The sequence below is a fragment of the Salvia hispanica genome, chromosome 5 (genome assembly GCF_029641045.1).
Source record: "Salvia hispanica isolate PSC_SH4W2 chromosome 5, Shi_PSC_v1, whole genome shotgun sequence".
NCBI lineage: Eukaryota > Viridiplantae > Streptophyta > Magnoliopsida > Lamiales > Lamiaceae > Salvia > Salvia hispanica.
This window is the reverse complement of record NC_142696.1, coordinates 32,132,597-32,154,422: the sequence shown is the minus strand read 5'-3', so window position 1 is coordinate 32,154,422 and position 21,826 is coordinate 32,132,597. Positions and strand designations below refer to the sequence as shown.

The following is a 21,826-nucleotide window of genomic DNA, read 5'->3' as shown; positions in this document are numbered from 1 at the left end:
GAACGGATCGAATGAAAAAGAGTGACAATTATTATGGACGGAGGAAGTGAATAACACAGATTTTAATTTATAATTAGTAAAGCAAGAGAAAGAAGAAAAAAAAGTAAAAAAAGAGAGAAAGAATGCTTAGTAAATTATGAGATCCGTATTATAAATTATGTATAGCATTATTAATTGTTTAAAACTTTCTATAGTGTTTAAACTTGGTCTAATTTTAGAGACGCGTAAAACGAGTCTATTTTTTACGAACTGATGGAGTATTTTGATTTGAAGAGAAATTGTCAATGAAGCTATGAAATATCTTAGCAGGTCATAATTCATTTCTTTTTCACTATTGTCAATACGCATAAATTATAAATTACACAACATTCAAAATTTGTATTCAACATAAATCACAAATTATACCATCCAGCTCCCTCATGCCAATACTCTTACGAGTCATGGTATTGTCATGAATCGCCATCCGCAGTTAGCACCACCAAAATGACTCAATTAGCAAAGCCACCATAAGCGGCACTCGTCGTTGATGCACCACTTGATCTCCTTGCTCTCGATCAAATTAATGCACTAGTACGTATATGTGCAGGCATCTTTTGCTTATTTCCTAGTTCACAAGAGAAGGACTTCTCGACGAATTCGGTGCAGGTCTCCAGAGATAAACTAGTAGACCCACGACGAGGACTATAGCCCCCTTTACAAAGCCCGGGGGAAGGGAGGAGGCGACCCCAAGATATGGAAGCGGCAATGTAAACATATACACTGATATTGGCACTAACATCACAAAGTGCAGAGTATAAGATGCCATAAAAAGAAAGAAAACCAGTTTCAAGGGCTATTGCAGCACAAGTTATCTATAAAAGTAATGAGTTCGAATAATCAACCAACCTGAAACTGTTGACGCGAGACAAGATACCACAGCGGAGGAGATCTTGAGCAGATGCAACAAAGATATGTTGAAACCCATGTTGACAATGACAAATAGCAGCGGGAGTAAAGGTGCACCGTTACATTCTGTGATCGGAAGAAGTTAAATGTTTAAGAATAACACTTGACCGCCAAAACAAAATATATCGATTCACACAAACAAGCACACATAGGTATGGCTCAGGCATAAATCTTGAAGATCTAATAATGAGAAGACCATGACTTACGATTTAACATGGTACCGGTATTCAAAAAGCAGGCAGCACCATCTTTAAGATAACTTGGCAGTTGACTAAATGGAATGCCCCATAGGTTTGACAAGAACGGGAGGAGGAGGCAGATAAAAACAGCCTGTTCATGCGCTTGAAAGTGTCAGGCTTGTCGTAAATTTAAAGTACATGTGTTCTAACTCTATCTACACTTAAAAGCTGACCTGGTAAGCAGATCCATAAGAGTTTACAACAAATAGATCCATCGAACCTCCCTGCCATCCAGGCAACAAATGTCAGATAGGTATCGTTCAATTGAATATTTGAATCGAGTAAAATCAGATATCAGATTTTTTGAATGCTTCTTAATTGAAGACCATGTTAACTGGTCACTTTTTCTGATTTATATGAACTTGAAAGTCCAGCAAACTACTGGAAACAACCTGAATAAACCTATATCGTTGTCTTGTTATTTACAAATTTGTATTAGGAAAACACATTGACACGTGTACCTTTAATCTTTTGGCAGCATCCAGAAATATTATTTCCTGAAAAAAAAGGTGAATATCTTGAGTAAGAGAAATTACATAGAACATCAAAATAGGACAAGCTTATTGTCCAAAAGGAAAGCTAAATTACCTTCAAGACTGTATCAGCAGCTTGTAGGAAGAACGAAATAATCATTAAACTACTCCAAAATAACCCACTTGTCGTGAGTGATCCAGGACCTGATCCGCTGCAAATGCAAATAGTGACAAAATATAATCGATGATGTGCAGAAATCACTAGTCAGACGGTTGTTACTAATTCCACATGTGATATGGAGGGAAAAAGGGTCGATTCACACAAAACACACGTTTAATGCAATAACAAAGAGATTATGCACGAATAGGAAACTGCTTGATAAATAACTGAAAGAACAATGAAAGAAACAAGCGAAAGCCTTCCTCTTGCAAGGCATTGGGAAGACTTCCATCACAAACTAATTCTTACAAAATATTCATATAAGTTCTATATATATACTCCCATTTTGTACCTTATCTATTATATCTAACATACAATTTAATACTTTCATTTAAATGTCCTATCATATCAAGGTTCATAATACTTCAGAGGGTAATAAATAGTCTGGATTATGGCCTTCTACCATTTGTAATGAAGTCTCCAAGAGCTTTCAGAGGTTACTTGCCTACATTTGTAAGTCATATATACTGTGTAGTCTGACAGAAAAAAAAAATACCTTGCAACAGTTACTACTACTCCAGCTGCTACCAGAAAGCAACCGAACAACTGGTTGAATCTATATTTCCTTTTAAGAAATATATACGAAAGCCCAAGTTGCCAGACAAGAAAACTCTGCAAAGATTACAGATATACAAAATTAACATGCCATTCGACATTTCCCTGAAAGTTGTGTAAAAAAAATCCCAACACTCCCTTCCCCCACCTCAAACAAGCACCAGGAATGGGGGCCGAGACAGAGAGAATATCAAATGTACAAAATAAACATCCACACACACAACAAACACATGCATTGATACCAAACAGTTTATCTGTCAAGTGCCTGCTATTTCCTAGACTTAAATTGAGACTCGGCTATTAATAAGAGCAAAATCACTGTGGCTAGTTTAAGATAAGAATATAAGTACTATATAGGACTTCTACTTCGAGAATATTAATATGAAAGCAAAGACAGTTTCATTAATATTATACTAATACTCAGGACCTCCATCGATTCAGTGCTGTATACTAATTCCCTATTATATCAAATTATCAATAGGACAGCAGTCATTCATCTGAGAGACCACTCAACATGTTATCCGCAATGCAGAGTACAGAACATTAACTATATCAGTTGTTTTAGTTCTCACTGCAGCCTATTTACAATGCTAACAGAAAAATGAATAATCAGTTTAGAGTTACCTGTGACAGTATGGGAATCGCTGCCCCAGGAAGAACAGCTGTTTCAATAAGGAAAAACCATTAGTGTGCACTGAATCAGGACAAATTCACTTGCTAGTTGCTGTTAAGTAAGATAAACTTGAAACTATTAGCAAAGATAAACTTGAAACTATTAGCAAAATTTAAAGTGAATACTTTTATACGAGCACACAATAGGAAGATTTTTATCCATCAAATTAAAGAAAAGGAGAAAACTATTCGCCTCATAAACAAAGCATATGATTGTAACAGTTAAATATAAACCACAAATTGCTCAAGGCAAGCAATCAGTTTTCATGCTAACCCATTTTCATATTATGCATATGGGTTGTGAGAAAACGTGATGAAGTTTAAACTCCCTATTATGCATATTCTGAGATATATATAGGCAGCAGAGATAGATGCAATGGGGTAACCCCAGATTATTTCAAGTTACAAAGCTGGCAACAGACAAACAAAACTGCATTACACGACCAAAAGATGGACTTTAAACCATTGAAAGGATCACTACATCACAAATATAGGATGCCTCAAATCCTTATAAATGAATTACCTCCTGAAGCCATCCCAGATGCTGCTGCTAGAGCCTCTAACAGGCCAATAACAATTAATGGAGATTTCGGCAACGATAGCATTTCATCAGTAACCTTGCCAGCTTGATACCGGAGATACAAGATTGAGAAGTATACAATTACATACCTGGAACATGTGAATGGATCACAATTAGTAAAACTACGATTTACATTAGCCAAAAGTGTGACAAATATCAGTAGAAGGAAAGAGGAACCATGAGTAGATTCTAGCATTTATCCAGATTCTGTACAGGTATCCTGTCTCTATAAAGCCAACAGTAAATAAATTATCCCACAGCAAAATACAAATGTTCCAGTAAATTCCATATCAGAATCAAATGCTTAAAACAACAAAAGCCTCTGGTATATAGCATTAGTCAAAAAAAGTAAAATTTGCATTAGTTCTTCAAGCAAAAATCTTATCACTTGTCAGCGTGGGAAGTCCGCCACTAATTATAATCCTACTATTATAGGAATAGAATTTTTCTAGGCCAATTAGATGGGTAGCTTATATGCCCTTCTAAACAAGAAGCATGTGGACAAACCAACCAAAGCATAGAATGCTGTAACCAAAATTATTCTCACTAGTTAGATTGTGACATTCAAGTTAGTTTGAAATTCGGAGAATGGAAAGAGCAAGCATCCTTTTCAAACACCACATGCCATAGAAATATAGGGGCTGACAATTAAGAAAATATGTAGCACATGGAAGAAGAGAAAATGCAAAGGGAATCTATGTAGCTGTCCTATGTGGGGTTACACAACTCCAAATCCGACTCACCACCAACGGTCCTGCTTCAAAGGGGACCCCATTTAGCACCATCCTCATATAGGCAAACTCTCATGTCCTTTTCATATAAAAGTGCAGCAAACCCAGCCTTAGCCTTTTGCTAAAGCATAAAGACCTTAACTTTATACCCTAAACAAGAAATGAAATACTTGGTAGTACCTATTAGTTTTTACTAACATAAGAACTGAAGGATTGTTGGATCGCGCTGTATATGAAATAGAAACAGTGATAAACCACATGACCATACGCCTAATCATAGCGACTCTCATTAATTTAATCCAATTAAGAAAAGGCATCAATCAACCTCTCCCTCTCTTGGTGGTGGGGCTAATCATTCATAGCACTCGACAGTGCGCCACACTCCGTCCTCGCGTTCAACCAACAATTATCTTCTTTTACGCTTGATTCCAAATCTCGGGAGTGCCAAAAAGACAAATATACCCTCACACGTGTTCTCAATTTTTTCGACCTTCAATTCCGCCGGCGCCGACCGCGGTTTCGATTGCCCCTTCTCACGCGTCCCATCACCAAAATTTCTTTCCTTATTCTCACGCTATTTAATTAATTATTCATTTCCAGTTTCCAATGCAACAATATTCCAATCTATCTGTTAGTAATTGAAACACTACATTTTAAAATTCGAAATCAGATTCTGCAAAAAACAAGTATACGAATTCTGATACTAGCATTTAATTTTGAACGAAACTGAAATTGAATGCAGACTCAACGATCAATTTCGGAAACCAGAACTTGTTTGGAATTTAAAACATTAATTTTTTTATTTATTTATTTTTAAAATGAAGAATCGCAGAGTTACCCGAAAGTGGCGAGCTGAGCGAGAAAGAAGGGGTAATGCTTGAGAGGAACTAACGCGAGCTTGTAAAGCACGCGATTCGCGACACCGAGGACCACCGTGGCGACGGTCGCAATCACCACCTCCACCCTCCGATCAGCGCCTCCGGAGTTAGCCTCCACGGCGTCTCGATCGAGCGCGCAGCACTGAGGCGGCGGATTCCCCTTCTTCCTCGGCTCATCCTCTTTGTCTCCCCCTCCCGCCGCTGCCGATTCGATGACGAGGCGCCTCGACCTGAGCAAGACCTCAACTGCGCCCGCGCCTGCGTGTCTCCTTGGCCGGAATTTGCGATGTTGATTGAGTTGCAAGAGGTTGGTGGAGGAGATGCGCATTGGAATGTGGCGAGGGGGGTGCAGAGAGCGGCAACATGCTGACATATTTTTATGAAAGTTGAATTGATGCAATTGCCATTGCTGTGTGCCTTTTTATGAAGAAAGAGAAAGAGAAAGAGAAAGAGAAAGAGAAAGAAAGAAGACAAATTTGATTTTTGATACTACGTGGGTGTGAACGTCACTTCAACATTCTGGATTCTCTACGGATTAAAACAGAAATTAAAAAATATGAAAACATGGATAAAATATAAGAGAGAAAATAAATATGGATAATAGATTCAAAATAATTTGTCATCTTTAGTATGGAATTAATTTTAATAAATAAATACAAATAAAAAGATATGACTACTTTTATGAATAGGAGACACGTTAATTTGGTATGTCAAGTACTGCTATAATTTCTTGTTTCTTAATCTTTTAAATGGATCAATTTCAAATTTTTATGTGCACATCACAACCCTGACAGCAGTACCATGTTCATATTCTACTTAGGGTGCGTTTGATTGCCCTGATAGGGCTTTGTATGATAGGGTTGGTGTATATGACTTTCCTTGTTATTATGGATATAAACTTATCTCACTTTGAGCTTTGGCTGCCATGATAAGGTTTTATATATAAGTTAACTGATCTTTGATTGGACTCACACAAACTACTGATATGAATGTGGAATGTCATTTCTGTCCTCATAATTATTTGGTAATGCCAATTTTATCCTTGAAAACCATGACTTATTTTGGGCGAAAATGCAAAATGGCGCTCGAACAAAAATCGCGCGCCTATAACATTTCTCTTCGCTGATGATTCCAACGGAAGGAAAATAAGGCGGAATAAAGACTTCATCCATTAATCTAGCTGATATCTTGCGTGAATTCCCGAACACAAATATCTTGCCACACCCGCACATCTATTCGAAGATAACATGGAAGAGGAACTACGGATCACTTAAAATGATGCTGAATCATAGCGGCATTGGGTTCAATTCGGATGACACTTACAAAATAAAATGTGATGACGAGAAGTGGCATCAGTTGTGAAGGTTCGTATCTTGGAAATCTATGAAAATGTTGACTACATGCATAAATTCAATCAACTCAATTAATCATCCAAAGCGAATCTTTACTACACTGCATTCTTTTGAGATTAACCACTGCCTAATTGAATTAGAAACAATAACAACCTGGACATTGTGTTTTCCTTGATGAATTTTAACAAAGACTTGTGTCTGGAATTATGAATAAACAAAACATACAAATGCAATTAAACACAATCTATTCAAACAGAATTCAGTAAGACATTACTCACAAACCTAAAATAATTCCACACACGCACATCTGATTGAGTTCCAAATCATTGGAACTCCAGCAAATTACAATTGCGTACTTCATACAATACGGAAATTATTGAGGCACCCAAATAAAAAACAGTAAAACACCACGCGAATACTAATGCCAAAATCTTCAACATTTGGAACCCAGTAGAAAATTCAACACAAATTCAGATATACAACAGATATACAATAGGGGGGCGATGTAATCCCAAATCAACCGACACCAATTACATATTTTTGTTTGAAACATAGTTCAAATTGCATACCTTCCCACCACCCTCCTGGTTAGCCATTTATTATGAGGATCCGACTGGAAATTAGTTTTCACGGAGGCGATTGGAGCAACCCAAATTGCCGACGCGACCAAATTGACAAAAATTGAATCAATCCACCATCAAATTCGCGAGCTTAATTTTGTGAAAATTAAAAATTGACTAACATACAATATCGGCAGTGGTGGGTTAACGGAAAAATATCGGCGACGGACGGAAATTTGGCCACTCTCGGCAACCGCCTAATTCCGCCAAATATTGTGCTTGCTCAATAAACGAAAGGAAGAGGGGTGTTTTAGAGAATGGAGTGATGATTCACAATCTGGATATCTCACATACTGGAATATCGGAGGCTTCAGCCTGGGTAGGCATATGCAGAATTGTTGGGGATGTATCTTAATTGCAAGCGGGTTGGTCGTTATATACCGGGTTTGTGGATAACAATATCAGGGCAAACAAAAACCAAATAAGAGGTATATCGCATGCCTTATCAGGGCAATCAAACACACCCTTATAATAAAAAGAAAATACGTACACTTTGTGTCTTTAATAATTTAATAATATTTGATTTTTAACGGATTTTATAAAATATAGTACTAATAAAAAATAATTTGAAAAAATTAGGGTAACTTAGAGTCCTATTTTTATATACTTTTTTCATTCTCTAAAAATAGAAACTTTTGAAATGGACGAATTTTAATGTAAAATTGATAAAGTATGAGATGAGATCGGTGTCACCTTATTAGAATTTTTTTTTCTTAAATAGAAAGTTTCTATTATTAAAAAATAGATAAAAAAAAATAGTTTATATTTTCGAGAAGTAGGGTGCACTAAATAATTATTGATTAGGAAATCTCACCGTAAACTTTATACTAGCACATTTGTTTAAATAAAAAATGATATGCTATGCAAGCACCGTATCGGCCATAACTAAAAACCAGAACTAATGTAAACAGAAAACTGAACATTTTATAGCGTAAGACTATGGACCTCAAGTCTACCTCATCTCTAAATGGTTTTATAATGGAACCACGTGAATTTCTATCACACCGCTTGTTAGTATCATGCTCGTTTAATACATTTAGCTTAATTGTATGATATTCAAATGTATTATTAATATTTTAAATTTTATAATTTTTTTAAAAAATTAAAGTTCAATTTGTCGTTATATTCATTTATTTGAATTTATAGAGAAAATGAACTACTCTGTAAGAGCATCTCCAATAGCGGCTAGCCGATTCGCGTCGCTAGCCGGTCGGCTAGCCGAACCATTGGAATCGGCCAACGCAATTTCGGCGAGAGAATAGGCGAGCACACGCCGATTTGCGAGCGCTCGTCGATGCGCTGGCCGCCATTGTGGCGTGCCGATCGGCGAGCGATCGGCCAGCGCTATTTTTTTCTTATTTTTCTTGAAAATTTTTGAAAAACTATATAAACGCGATTTTAGTTTCATTTTCAGCGAGGGAAAAGAATCCCACGATGATCCTCGAGGCCGTAGCTGATTACCGGCTGTGGATCTGACATGCGTATTTGGGGTAGCCGGGTCGAACAACGTCCTCAACTCGTCACCCCTCTTCAACGAGCAGTGTCAGGGCATCGGTCTGGCCGTCTCATTTGTGGCCAACGGCAACTAGCATGATATGGGCTACTACTTGGCGGATGGGATATACCCTAGGTGGCCCGTCTTTGTGAAGACGATCAGACACGCAAATGATGACAGGAAGGCCTGCTTTGCGGAACGGCAGGAGTCGGTGCGCAAGGACGTGGAGCGCGCATTTTGTGTACTCCAGTCTCGATGGGCAGCAATCAAGGGTCCAACGCGTTTGTGGGATGCCGGTTGCATTGCTGATATAATGTACGTCTGCATTATCTTGCACAACATGATCGTCGAAGATGAAGGCGTACAACTGACTAATTGGGTCAATGACGATGAAGCCGGTCCAAGCCACGGAATGGTCACCCCTAATGTACGACGTGGGGTACCTCACGATGAAGCCGGCCGCCTCCAGGCACAGCCGACATGCGCCAAGTGAATGCTCATATTCAACTCCAAAAGGATATAATTGAAGAGTTGTGGGCACGGAAGACTGCACGACGATAGTTTTTTTCTTTATTATGTAATTTTTTTTTAATGAATGTACTTTTTAAAAAAAATGAAATTAATATGTCTCAATATTTTAATTCCGTAATTTATCATAAATTTAATTGCGTAAATGTAGTTGATTTATTTTTATTGCAGCTAGTCTGTGGCTAGCCTGAGGCTAGCCTATTTGCTTAAAATGATGATGTGACAGGTGGAATTTTAGTGCTGATGACGTGGTAGGGAGATAGAGTGGCTAGCCTGTGGCTGGCCTAAAGCCATTGGAGATGCTCTAATAGTAGTATTTGGAGCCGATGTAATATCCTTATACTATAGGGGCATGTTCAATAGGTAATATTATACTATCTCATAACCAAAAAATATACTCCCTCCGTCTCAATAAATATGAAACGTTTGTTTTTTGGCACATGATTTATGTAGTGTTGTTTTGTGAGTTAAAAAGGAGAGAGTAAAGTAAGAGAGATGGAAAAGTAGAGATAAAGTTATTTCTATTTTAAGAAACGTTCCATTTTTAATGGAACAACCCAAAAGGAAAAACGTTTCATTTCTAATGGGACAGAGAGAGTATTATATTTAGTTCATAAGATCGAATCTCGCCATTTAATTTTTGATATATAATCGTATGATAATGACTTATAATCTTTCCATGTGATTAAAACAACAGTTTAGTCCTATATAAATAGTACAATAATATGAAAATAAGTAGGAACAATTGAACAACACCCAGAGGGATACAAAACAAACATATTTTATAGCAAACACATTAATATATTTCTAAATATTACAAGTATATTAATAAGAGAAAACTAAACACAAATCAAGAATAAAAATATAATACCATCAAGATAATTCATATTTCAGAATGGATCGAGTTCTGATTCATTCCGTGCATCTCAAGAAAGATTATCTCTTTCTCTAGCTGCAAGAGATTTTTTGCAATTTTATTTTTTATGTTAGGTGGAGAGAATAAAGTAAAAGAGATGAGATGAAATAAAGATAAAAGTGTTTTTATTTTTCATAATAACTCATCTTGATTGAAACAAATAAACAAAAGAAAGCGGATCATCTTCGGTGTGACGAAGGAAGTATTAGTTTATATAAAATGTGAGGGAGAATGAATTAGTGGAGTGTAAGGTCCACTATCAAAAATAGGATGAGAGGTGATGATTTTTTGGAGACGAACGGAAATGAAAAATAAATGATAGTAGTAATTTTTTAGGGACGAAGGGAGTATACCGTAGTACTCCCATTTTCTTTTTGGCCCTTATCTTATGTGGTACTTCCTTCGGCACTTATCTTATGTGGTACTTCCTTCGCCCACCATTACTTATGGAGTACTAGTTTTTTTTTTCATCCGTTAATACTTATCTCATTTACTTTTTACTAGTTATGATAATGGACCTCACATTTCATTTACTTATTCTCACTCACATTTTATTAAAAAATACTAACATGTATAAATATGACCCACATTCCACTAATTTTTCAGCTCAGTTTCTATTACATCTCTTAAATTCGTGCTGAGTCAAAGCGTGTCACTTAATGACAGACAATGGATTACTTATTTAGTTAATTGAATTGAGATAGAATAAAATCGAAAAGATAAAGTAGCGCTCATATATTCCCTCTAGTAACCATTAAGGCCATGTTTGGTTGACGGAAAAGTAAAGTTGACAAGGAAAATGATTCCTGGGAAAATGAATCCCGGGAATATGATTTCTAATAACTTTACTTTCACGTGTTTGGAAAATATCAAGATTTTAAATTTATATTTAATTTAAATACCAAACTAAAAATATACTTAATATTTTTTATTTATAAAAAAATAATAATATAAAATTCTTAATAAATTATTAATTACAAGTAATAATAATTATATTGATATATTTATTATTACAATGAATAGTTTACACATGGATTATCCATCATAATATACACTAATATAATTATAATTATAGTATTAAATATTATTATTATAATAATAATAATTGGTATTATAATTATAATATTTATGGATATAATAAGTGAATAAATTTAATAAATTAAAATTACACTATGACTTTATTAATTAATTATTAATTTATAAAAATAATAATTATTATTTATTATACGATTTATATTATATAATTATATTTTAATTATTTCATAAATTATTGATTATTATAAAATAAGTTATAATTATGATAATTTTAATCATAGTTATTTATTATACTGAAATTAAGTATGATTTATAATTTTAAATTATTTTTAAAATATTCTAATTAATAATAATAATAATAATAATAATAATAATAATAATAATAATAAAAAACTATACTATATTGCATTAAATATGTAAGAATCCTAAAACTGGGAAAAAGAATGATTAAGAAAAGCTAGGATTCAGAATCATGGAAAATTGTACTAACTTTTCTTGTTCTCGGATTCTGATTAGTTTTCCAGTTTGATTAAAAACCAAAACAAACACATGAATTTAAAATTTAAGAAATCAGATTACTTTTCCGGACAGAATCCTGACAACCAAACATGACCTAATTGTTTTATTTTACCATTTTCGTCTAATCCCCACAGTTATTCTATTTCACTTTGACTATATTTGGTAAATAAATCTTATATTCAACTAAATTATTACACTCACAATTATTATAAAATTAATTATATCAGAGTAAGATATACAACATTCAATTAATTCTTTTCCTTCCATTTTTTCTTACAGTCAAATAATTTTTAAAAATATACACCAGTAAAAAATGGGATAATTAATGAAGACTAGAGTAAGTAACATTTTGTAAAGAAATAAAGTTGATACTTATTCTTCCGTCCAAAAATAAATGTCTTTTATTTTTAGCCTGTACTATAAAAAATATCTCTCGTACATACATTCATACTGTGTTTTTTAAGACAAATCTCATATTATCACTCATGTACGACATCTATATTGGAACGAAAGAAATTGTACTCCATTATTTAATGTTAATATCCGAAACAATGATTAAGCCAAAATTTGCTTATTTTATTGCGAAGAGACTTTGGAAGTTAAAGTCAATATCGTAACAATCCGTCTAAATCTCACTTATCTGCGTGCCCAAGCCCAAGAAGTCATGCGATTCGTCATCGGCAGACTATAAAAGACATGTTTGGTCTTAGTAGTATATTTTATGATGTCTTCCTTACAAAAATAAAAGGAACAATATAGTCTTATCAAGTCAGACTTGTTGGAATCTATGCCGGTCAATGGACTTTGACCAAGTCGATCAACGTTCGGAGTAGATGACCGTGGTATATTCATTTTCTCAAATCCGATTCCCGGTGAGTGAGAAATAATGGATTAAAGGTGTGCAAAATTGCAAACTTAATCAGCTATGAGAGAAGCTTAGAGAATAATTAAGAGAGTTAATTATCCCACATTAGAAGTTACAACCTTATTAAAATAGTATTTGTTAGAGTTTGTATACTAGAAATCACGTTTCGAGTGATTGAATACTGTAAAACTCTTATTTTATTTTCCAAGGAATAAAACATATTATTTTTGTCATAATGTTGTTATGTTTTACATTTAATGGATGTTACTTGCATGTTTAAATGTATAAGTTAACTTAACAAGGTCTAAGTTTTTGTTTTAGTAGACCGGTTGTGGTCGGCATCCACTTTAAGGTAACATGGTCAGTCCTAAACAAAGAAAAAGAAGAATTTCACAACCTAGATGGAATTAGACTATCCATCGAGAAAAGTTGCAATGTTAGTTCGCATATTTCTAAGCCTTACTGAAATACGATGACATTGGTGTGGTATAGCACTGAACGGATCTAACAGCAAGACTTGTCCTTAGGCTATCTACTGAAAGGCGAGATTTTGATAAATATTTGTTTCTTAATCAATGTAGGTTAGCATTGAGCATACAGTATTGATAATGTCCTCAAGAGGAGCGTGAAACAAGGTTTTATTATTTGGAACCTAGCTAGTTGGAGTTTGATTACTCTATGAATAAAAAATAAAAGTTTCATGCTAAGTCCACTCTTGGAATTAATAAGAAGTTAATTAATTAAGTCCATAGCAGACATTAATTAATTAATGGACATTTTTATCTTAAGCGCGGGAAATGAAAGTTAAAACGGAAACCCGGATTACTTATAATTTCGGATTTGGATGGGGAGAGTTCAATATTACTTCTGTAGTGGCTGCTCGTAATATTCAAATTAAAGCTTATATTAAATTGTGGGTTCAATTTAATTAGTAAAAAGTAAATTGGATGAGCCCATATCCAAAACCTTCCATAGATCCCTGTCTGGGCCCAAAAGGAACTTAATATAAATAGGAGAATAAAGGAGACAGAAAATACACAATTTTTAGATTGCAATTTTTGTCCCCCCCATATAGAGAAGGGTTCGAATTTTTTTCCCCCCTATTCCAAAAGGGATTTCTTCTGTCTTCTTTATTTAAGTCCTAGTATTCCACACTGATATCGGAGTACAGTCCGAGAACCAGAGAGAAGATTTGTGGCCTAGTATTCAAAGCGTCACGTGGAGAAGCTGCTAGCCATCTTCAATTCTTTGGAGAATTAATTAGGTATTATTTCTGCTCCGTAGAAAAGCATGTTTTAGGTTTCAATATTCTTAAAGCATGATTAATTCAAGTAATGAGCATGATACATGTGAGAATTACGCGAATAGATTTTGTCTAAATAATCTGCTAAATAGATCTGATTATTATGTGATTTATTTGTGCGATCAATAATTGTTAAATTATGTTAATCTGTAGCAACGCTTCCGCTGGCAGTTCCTGCAATTGGTATCAGAGCCAGGTTTTGGCTCTGATTATTTGGATTTAAATTTCACGAATTTCATGCATGCATGTGTTATTTGATTACGAAGCATGTTCTTGTGTTTTATTGTTTATTTTTATGCATGTTAGACTCAAGAACATTCGAATCAATAGAACTTGAATTATTCGATCATACGAGACGTGCGATTCGTCGGCGCTTGCGCCGAGGCGAATGGCACAACGAACGATCGGAATAGGGTATCGAATCGAGTGGGAGCCGAGGGGTAGTGATCATGCGGAGACGCGCTGACGAGCATGGGCTCGTGCACGCCGCCGATCGAGACCGCATGCCCTAGCCGGAACCTGCTGTGTCACAGGGAGGAGACGAGGCACGGTGGCTCGTCCGAGAGTTGCCAAGACGCCGAGACTCCACCGGAAACCCTAGCCCTGGAACCCTAAACACTAATCACCCCAGCCTTGACATCGCCAACCGAGAGCATCCATGTCGTTCGCGGCGGCTGCTGGTTTGCGCGAAGACCGTCGGAGCAGTGGGAGCTCGCCGGAGCTGCGTGGCTGGTCGACGGTGATGGAGGGTTCCTCTCGGCGGTTTTCCGCCGGGAGAGAAGGGAAGAGGAAGCGGCGCGCTGAGCGCGCGGTCCACCGGGAAAGCTGGACGGCGAAATCGCAGTTCCGGCGAGCTTCTCGCCGAAGAATTCTGGTCGTTCGTCGTGCGTGCAAACCTCGCACGATGAGATAACGATGAACGAATATTTTAATGATTATTTAATTTCTAAATTAAAAGATATCATTAAAAATAATATTATTTAATAAAATAAAATATTTTGGGAAGATTTCACTAGATTTTAGGAATATTTTGATTATTTTCTATATCTATGGAATATTTTATATCCTAGATGATACAGATAAGAATAATTTAATAGTTTCCTAAATATTATATATCTAGAATCCTTAATAAGATAGATATATAAGATTACATTAAATAATATAAAATTATTTTCTTCCTAATCTTGAATATGGAAATTAATGAATTTAAATTTTCATGTCTAATTAAGATTTAAATAATGTACTTTATTTTAGATATATCTTATAGTATGACATGAATAAAAATTGTAATTCTAGATTAATTAATTTCTAAACTAAGATACTAAAGATAATAAAAGATTTTTAATTATCCAGTCAATTAAATACTAACAGAATTTAATTAGTCTTAATCTGCCTTAAGGCTAAATGATAATTAATGAAAAACCATAACCCAAATATCTAAGCGATAATTATGAACTTAAAGTTTATATATGGTCTCCATCGGTTGGACTGCCTAATTTTGTGAAGCTGATTTTCTAATATTATTGTCACCTGCTTTGTAGGGACAATAATCCTACGAAAATAGTAAGTTCATAAGGACGGACTTCTCACATAATAAATAGAATGAACTAGAAAGCGGTTCCCAATATTATTGCCACCTGCTTTGTAGGGACAATAATCCTAAGGAACTGCGAGTTTCACGGTTCAATCAGAATTTATGAGATAGCTTGATTTTGTTATCAGCACATGAACATTGTCATGGGAGTGTGTTGTAGAAATAAAATTCTGTAATGCTAAATCTGATGGTCGTGCTTAGGCAACATTAGGCGGCCATGCCATGTCTTTTGGTCTCTGGACTATTCTCTCTCTGCATTGTTTTTCTGTCGAAAGCTCTGCCCTCTCCTCCATCCAGTTCACCGGAGCTTTGTTGATAGTGGTTCTAATTCCTCTGGCTCTAAGCCTCGCGCATGAACAAAAAAGGCACCAAACCCAGTGGGAGCTAAGAACGCTAAAGAAGAAGAAGAAGAAGAAGAAGAAGAAGAAGAAGGCCGATAAGAAGCCTACTGGAAAATGCTTCAAGTGTGGAGAGAAAGGTCATTGGAAGCCAGACTGCCCTAAAAAGGGCAAGGCTACAGGTATGCATCATGCTCTAGTAGTCGAGTCATGTTTCATCTATTCATACGTGGGTTATTGATACTGGAGCAACTGATCATATATGTTTTGATCCTGACTTTATGCAGGTGACAAGACGGTTACATGATCGTGAGATCGAAGTGGTGATCAAATCGGTTTCATCTACTCATACTTTGACTTATCAAATGGTGCGGGTTTTTCGTAACCCAATTATCCTGATATATTGGGTAGTGGTGATCAATATCTAGCGGTGCTAGGATTGCTATTATATTGAATCGTGCGCGAGGAGAGTCACGTTTGATAATGTCCTCAAGAGGAGTGCGAAACAAGGTTTTATTATTCGGAACCTAGCTAGTTGGAGTTTGATTACTCTATGAATAATAAATAAGCGTTTCATGCTAAGTCCACTCTTGGAATTAATAAGAAGTTAATTAATTAAGTCAATAGCAGACATTAATTAATTAATGGACATTTTAATCTTAAGCAAGGGAAATGAAAGTTAAACGGAAACCCGGATTACTTGTAATTTCGGATTTGGATGGGGAGAGTTCAATATTACTTCTATAGTGTCTGCTCGTAATATTCCAATTATAACTTATATTAAATTGTGGGTTCAAATGGAAAGAAGCCAACTGGAAAGTGCTTCAAATGTGGAGAGAAAGGTCATTGGAAGCCAGATTGTCCTAAGAAGGGCAAGGCTACAGGTATGCACCATGCTCTAGTAGTCGAGTCATGTTTGGCTTCGACATCTACTCATACTTGGGTTATTGATACTGGAGCAACTGATCATATATGTTTTGATCATGACTTAATGCAGGTGACAAGACGGTTACATAATCGTCTTAGGACATTAGCGGTAAAGCCGTATGAAAGCCATGTTGAAGGAATGGGAGTTCGACTAATTCAAGACCTCAATCCGCTTTCAGTATAAGTGGGAGAATTTGACGTTAGTTAGCACATTTTGTATACTCGAAAGTGTTTTGAGTATAAGTGGGAGATTGTTAGAGTTTGTATACTAGAAATCACGTTTCGAGTGATTGAATACTGTAAAACTCTTATTTTTTTTTCCAAGGAATAAAACAAATTATTTTTGTCATAATGTTGTTATGTTTTACATTTAATGGATGTTAATGCATGTTTAAATGTATAAGTTAACTTAACAGAGTCTAAGTCTTTGTTTCAGTAGACCGGTTGTGGGCGTCGTCCACTTTAAGGTAACACGGTCAGTTCTAAACAAAGAAAAAGATGAATTTCACAACCTAGATGGAATTTAACTATCCATCGAGAAAGGTTGCAATGTTAGTCCGCATATTTCTAAACCTTACTGAAATAAGATGACATTGGTGTGGTATAGCACTGAACGGATCTAACAGCAAGACTTGTCCTTGGGCTATCTACTGAAAGACGAGGTCTTGATAAATATTTGTTTCTTAATCAATGTAGCTTAGCATTGAGCATACGGTATTGATTATGCACTACTTTGACTTATCAAATGGTGCGGGTTTTTCGTAACCCAATTATCCTGATATATTGGGTAGTGGTGATCAATATCTAGCGGTTCTAGGATTGCTATTATATTGAATCGTGCGCGAGGAGAGTCTCGTTTGATAATGTCCTCAAGAGGAGAAACCCAACAACTCATGATTCTCGACGGACTTCCAAAGAGCTATGAGAAAGTAAAGAAAGAGATAATGGACAAGCTTTGACCAACATCTCTTCTAGTACTCTCTAGCAAGCTCAATGAGGCACAAGTCCAGATAAGGAAGATGGAGGGTGGGATGGTCAACAACTCCACTGACCTAAGACGCAAGTCTGACATGGCAGAGAGTTTGAGCCAACCCAATGTGATTAGGAGGAAGACATGATCTTGATCTAGCTATGACATTTATGTTTTGAACAATGAAAGTCTTATTTTGCTTTATTTACATTGTTGAATTTTAAGAGTTTTTGATATTGTTTGGTTTTGATATCATATGGATTATTGATGTGGAATTTTATTCCTAGACTATCAATTGTGTTTTTGGATTATCGATGTCATTTTATAATGCTTGCATTATTAGATAAATGAAGTTTTGATTATCCAACTATTTATGACATCAAATGTAACATGGTGAATATCAAAATGTTTACTTGTAATTAAATTTGTTGATTCAATTATTATGAGGTTTTCTTCTAGAAATATTGATTATTAAGTTTCTTTAATCCTTAAGTCGTTTGAACCATTATTTTGTTGATGAGTCAATAGAACATTAATATTCGACATGGATTCAATACAAAATAAAATGATCTTATGATCGCGTTTGTTCAAATAAAGGTTTAAGAAAAATAATCACAATAATTGATTACAAGACAAGTATATTAAATTCAACTAGAAACAAGATAAGTATTTGTTATAAATACTAGAAATTCTTGTGTAGTAAATATAGTGTGCACATTAAATTTATTTTAATGTTCCAAGCCTAGAGTTGACTATTTGATTAGTTATTGTTTTATTTATTTTGTTTTGAAAGTGATAATTAAAATAGTGGGAGCTTTTCTTAATGAATAATTAAATTCTAAGTGTTTAATAAGAGTATCATGACTTGTTTTATTAAACTAGGATGAATTTAAATCCAGACACTGTTGAAATTGTTTTAATAGCCTTAAAGAATATTGAGACTGGTATTTTTTCTACTTTTAAAAGTGGGAGCTAAATTTAGTCTCATAGAATATTCATAAATGGAATTAAGGTAATGTTTGATAGAGTTAAAGGGGTTCACACCCTAGAATGAAAGAAGTGATGAATTGCACACTTTCTAAGACTCTAATAACATTAAAAGATGTTTCCAAGTTAGCTATTAAAAATTAGAATTACTTTGGATTTCCAAAGAAAGTATTTCTAAAGATCACAACAAATGGTTAAATAAATGAACTCTTGGAATTTATGACTATAAAACAAAGAATGCAATCATTCGGTTTTATTTTGTCATAAGGACTAATTTCCAATTAGTCATTGTGATGAGTTAATTATGTTCATACATAAATTTACATCACAAGTTATATAGCAAGGATAATACCAAGTAAGATTGGTATTGTATAATTAAAGTTTTGGGAATCATATTCGACATGATTAAAACTTTATATATTGCTATAGGTATTCTACTTTAATTAGTAGAAATTCAGAAGGATCAAAATAATGGATTTTAATAGAGGAATATGTATAAGTGCACTTGAGAAAGGCACATAAAATTATTCCACTGGATCAAATGGCCTAGAAATATTTTGATCAAATAATCGTGCTCCTTAGCAAGAATTAAGGTTATAAATTACAAGTATATTTTCGTTTTATGTACTCTAGCAAACTATGTTGGTAGATTCTCTTAAAGAATTATAGTTTTGAGTACATAGTGACCGAAGCCTGCTTTGAGTATAAGTGGGAGAAAATGTGTGTGAATGTGTAGCACAAGGCCAATAAAGCGGTTGGTATAAGAAAGCATTCTTTGAGTATAAGTGGGAGATTGTTGGGGTTTGTATACTAAAAGATGCTTCGAGCGTACATGCCTTTGTACAGTCAGCTTGTGCATGTATACGAGAAACGCCACGTCCACTTGTTTACCTATTTATGAGAATAAATAATATAATATAATGGTTTATTATTGAAATATAATAAACAAGTCTAAGGCTTTTTACTAAGAAGGTCAAGTAGGGAAATTCGATGAATCTCCTCATGAGTTTTCCAGTAGGGGACTTGGCCAGATCTAGTAAGAAGAAAAACGTATTCACAACCTAGATAGGCTTTGGCTACCTATTGGTACGGTTGCGGTGTTTGTGATAATTCTCTCTTACCTAAGAAGAGATTAGTAACACCGGTGTGGTAAAGCACTGAAATGATCTAATCCGAAATGTATTCTTTATTGCTATCTACTGAAAGAATATATTTCAGAAAGTTTAGTATTTTCTAGTCTATGATATTAATATCAATATTGTTTATTCAATCAAACGCCACTTTGACTTATCAATATGTGAGAGTTTGTACGTAACTCAAGTTCATGATATCTTGGGTGGTAGTAATTGAATAACATGAAGGTATTGGAATATTATTTCATAGAATTCGCGTGCCTAGTGTGGTATGATTAAATCCCTAAGGGGTGATCCCCAAGAGGTGTTTGAAAAAGGAATTTATTATTCAGAAAACTGCGCAGTTGGAATTTATTCCACGAATAATAAATAAAGTTTCAAACTAGAAAAACTCTTTGGAGAATTAATTTAATTCTAGTCACGTAGCAGATAAAAGAATTAAATTGACGGATCAAGATAATCTTAAACGCGAGAAATATTATAAAATAAAATGGACCCAAGTTATTTGTAATTTGGTGATTTAAGTGGGAGTGCAATATTATTCTTTAGTGGAACAAAATAATATTCCATTGATAATATATTAAATCATGGGTCATTTGATTTAATTAGTTATTTATCTAATGGGTGAGCCCAACACTTAAGTCATTCCATGGATCCCCAACCTAGCCCAACAAGTCCATTATAAATAGTGATGAGATGTGGAAACCCTAGCACACCATTCTACACAACACTCCTCCCCTAAACCCTAGTAGCCATCGCCGGCTCTCTCTCTCTCTCTCATTGCCTCGGTTTTCGTGCCTTGGCACGTGGGAGAATTAGGGTTTTGTTTTGTTCTTGTTCTATCCTAATTCATAGGATTAGATCAAGACAATATCGAGTTTGTGATTGGGTTTCCCTAGATCTCTTCAAGACTATTATTGATTATTCAAGATCCGCCCACACGGATGGATGATCAAGGACAAGGGAATAGGTTGGAAGATTCACGGTCGATAAACCAAGGATCTCCGGTGTGGTGCAGCTAGCAACGTCAATCCAATGACGGATTATGAGGTAACAATCGAATCTACATCGAATATGCATGATTATGTGTTTATTTGATGTTATATCTATAGATCTATGTTTATTGCATGAAATTGGAGTCGAATGCATAATCACCTAAATAGATCCGTTAAGGACCTGTTTGTTTTCCGTGTCTTCCGCTGCGGTAGTCCCAACAACAACAATCCCAGAAACTTCAACTAATACTCCAGATGTTGTAGTGTCGCGTCGCAGTGGGAGGGTCTCTCATGAGCCCGAAAGATACATTGGTTTGGGAGAGTGTATGGATCACTCCTCGGATAGCAATGTACTTGATCCCTGGAATCTTGCAGAGGCGCAAGCAGATGTCGATCATTGCGAATGGGTGAAAGCAATGAATTCGGAACTACAATCAATGATAGACAAAGACGTCTATGATTTGTCTGTCCTACCCGAAAGCTGTACTGCCATTGGGAGCAAGTGGATATACAAACGTAAACGTGGACCAGATGGACGAGTTAAAGTCTTTAAGGCAAGACTAGTGGCTAAGGGGTATACCCAAAGGGAAGGCATCGATTATGATGAGATCTTCTCCCCAGTGGCTATGCTCAAATCGATCCGTATTCTTTTATCTATAGCAGCTTACATAAATTGGGAAGTATGGCAGATGGACGTTAAGACTGCGTTTTTAAACGGGAGTCTTGAGGAGACCATCTACATGGAACAACCCGAAGGCTATGTGGTAAAGGGAAAGGAACACATGGTTTGGAAGCTTAAGAAGACCATTTATGGCCTCAAGCAAGCATCTAGATCATGGAACCAGTGTTTCGATCAAACTGTTCAAAAGTTTGGATTCGAAAAATGCCCCAATGAAAGCTGTGTGTATAAGAAGGTTGAAAAAGGAAATGTTGTGTTCTTAGTTTTGTATGTAGAT

At 35.3% G+C, this 21,826-nt stretch overlaps 1 protein-coding gene and 1 long non-coding RNA gene across 3 annotated transcripts; both read right to left on the bottom strand.

Moving 5' to 3' along the window:
• Positions 1–274: 274 nt before the first annotated feature.
• On the bottom strand, positions 275–5,751 carry LOC125188362 (protein CLT1, chloroplastic). Of its 2 annotated transcripts, XR_016130894.1 has the most exons (11): positions 5,254–5,751; positions 3,628–3,773; positions 3,057–3,094; positions 2,374–2,489; positions 1,773–1,869; positions 1,646–1,681; positions 1,358–1,408; positions 1,152–1,275; positions 886–1,011; positions 345–771; positions 275–301 (listed from the first exon to the last, which is right to left on the bottom strand). XR_016130894.1 is itself a non-coding variant. In XM_048085157.2 (10 exons), the coding sequence occupies exons 1-10, from the start codon at positions 5,664–5,666 to the stop codon at positions 605–607; spliced, it is 1,314 nt and encodes a 437-aa protein (XP_047941114.2). In that variant the 5' UTR covers positions 5,667–5,751; the 3' UTR covers positions 279–604. The 2 variants fall into 2 exon arrangements, 1 of the variants encoding a protein (XP_047941114.2); XM_048085157.2 differs by having other exon boundaries at positions 279–771.
• A 1,122-nt stretch (positions 5,752–6,873) lies between these two features.
• LOC148926654 (uncharacterized) lies at positions 6,874–7,656 on the bottom strand. Its single transcript, XR_016130144.1, has 2 exons — positions 7,392–7,656; positions 6,874–7,258 (listed from the first exon to the last, which is right to left on the bottom strand). It is a non-coding gene; the product is annotated as an uncharacterized LOC148926654 (long non-coding RNA).
• Positions 7,657–21,826: the final 14,170 nt, after the last annotated feature.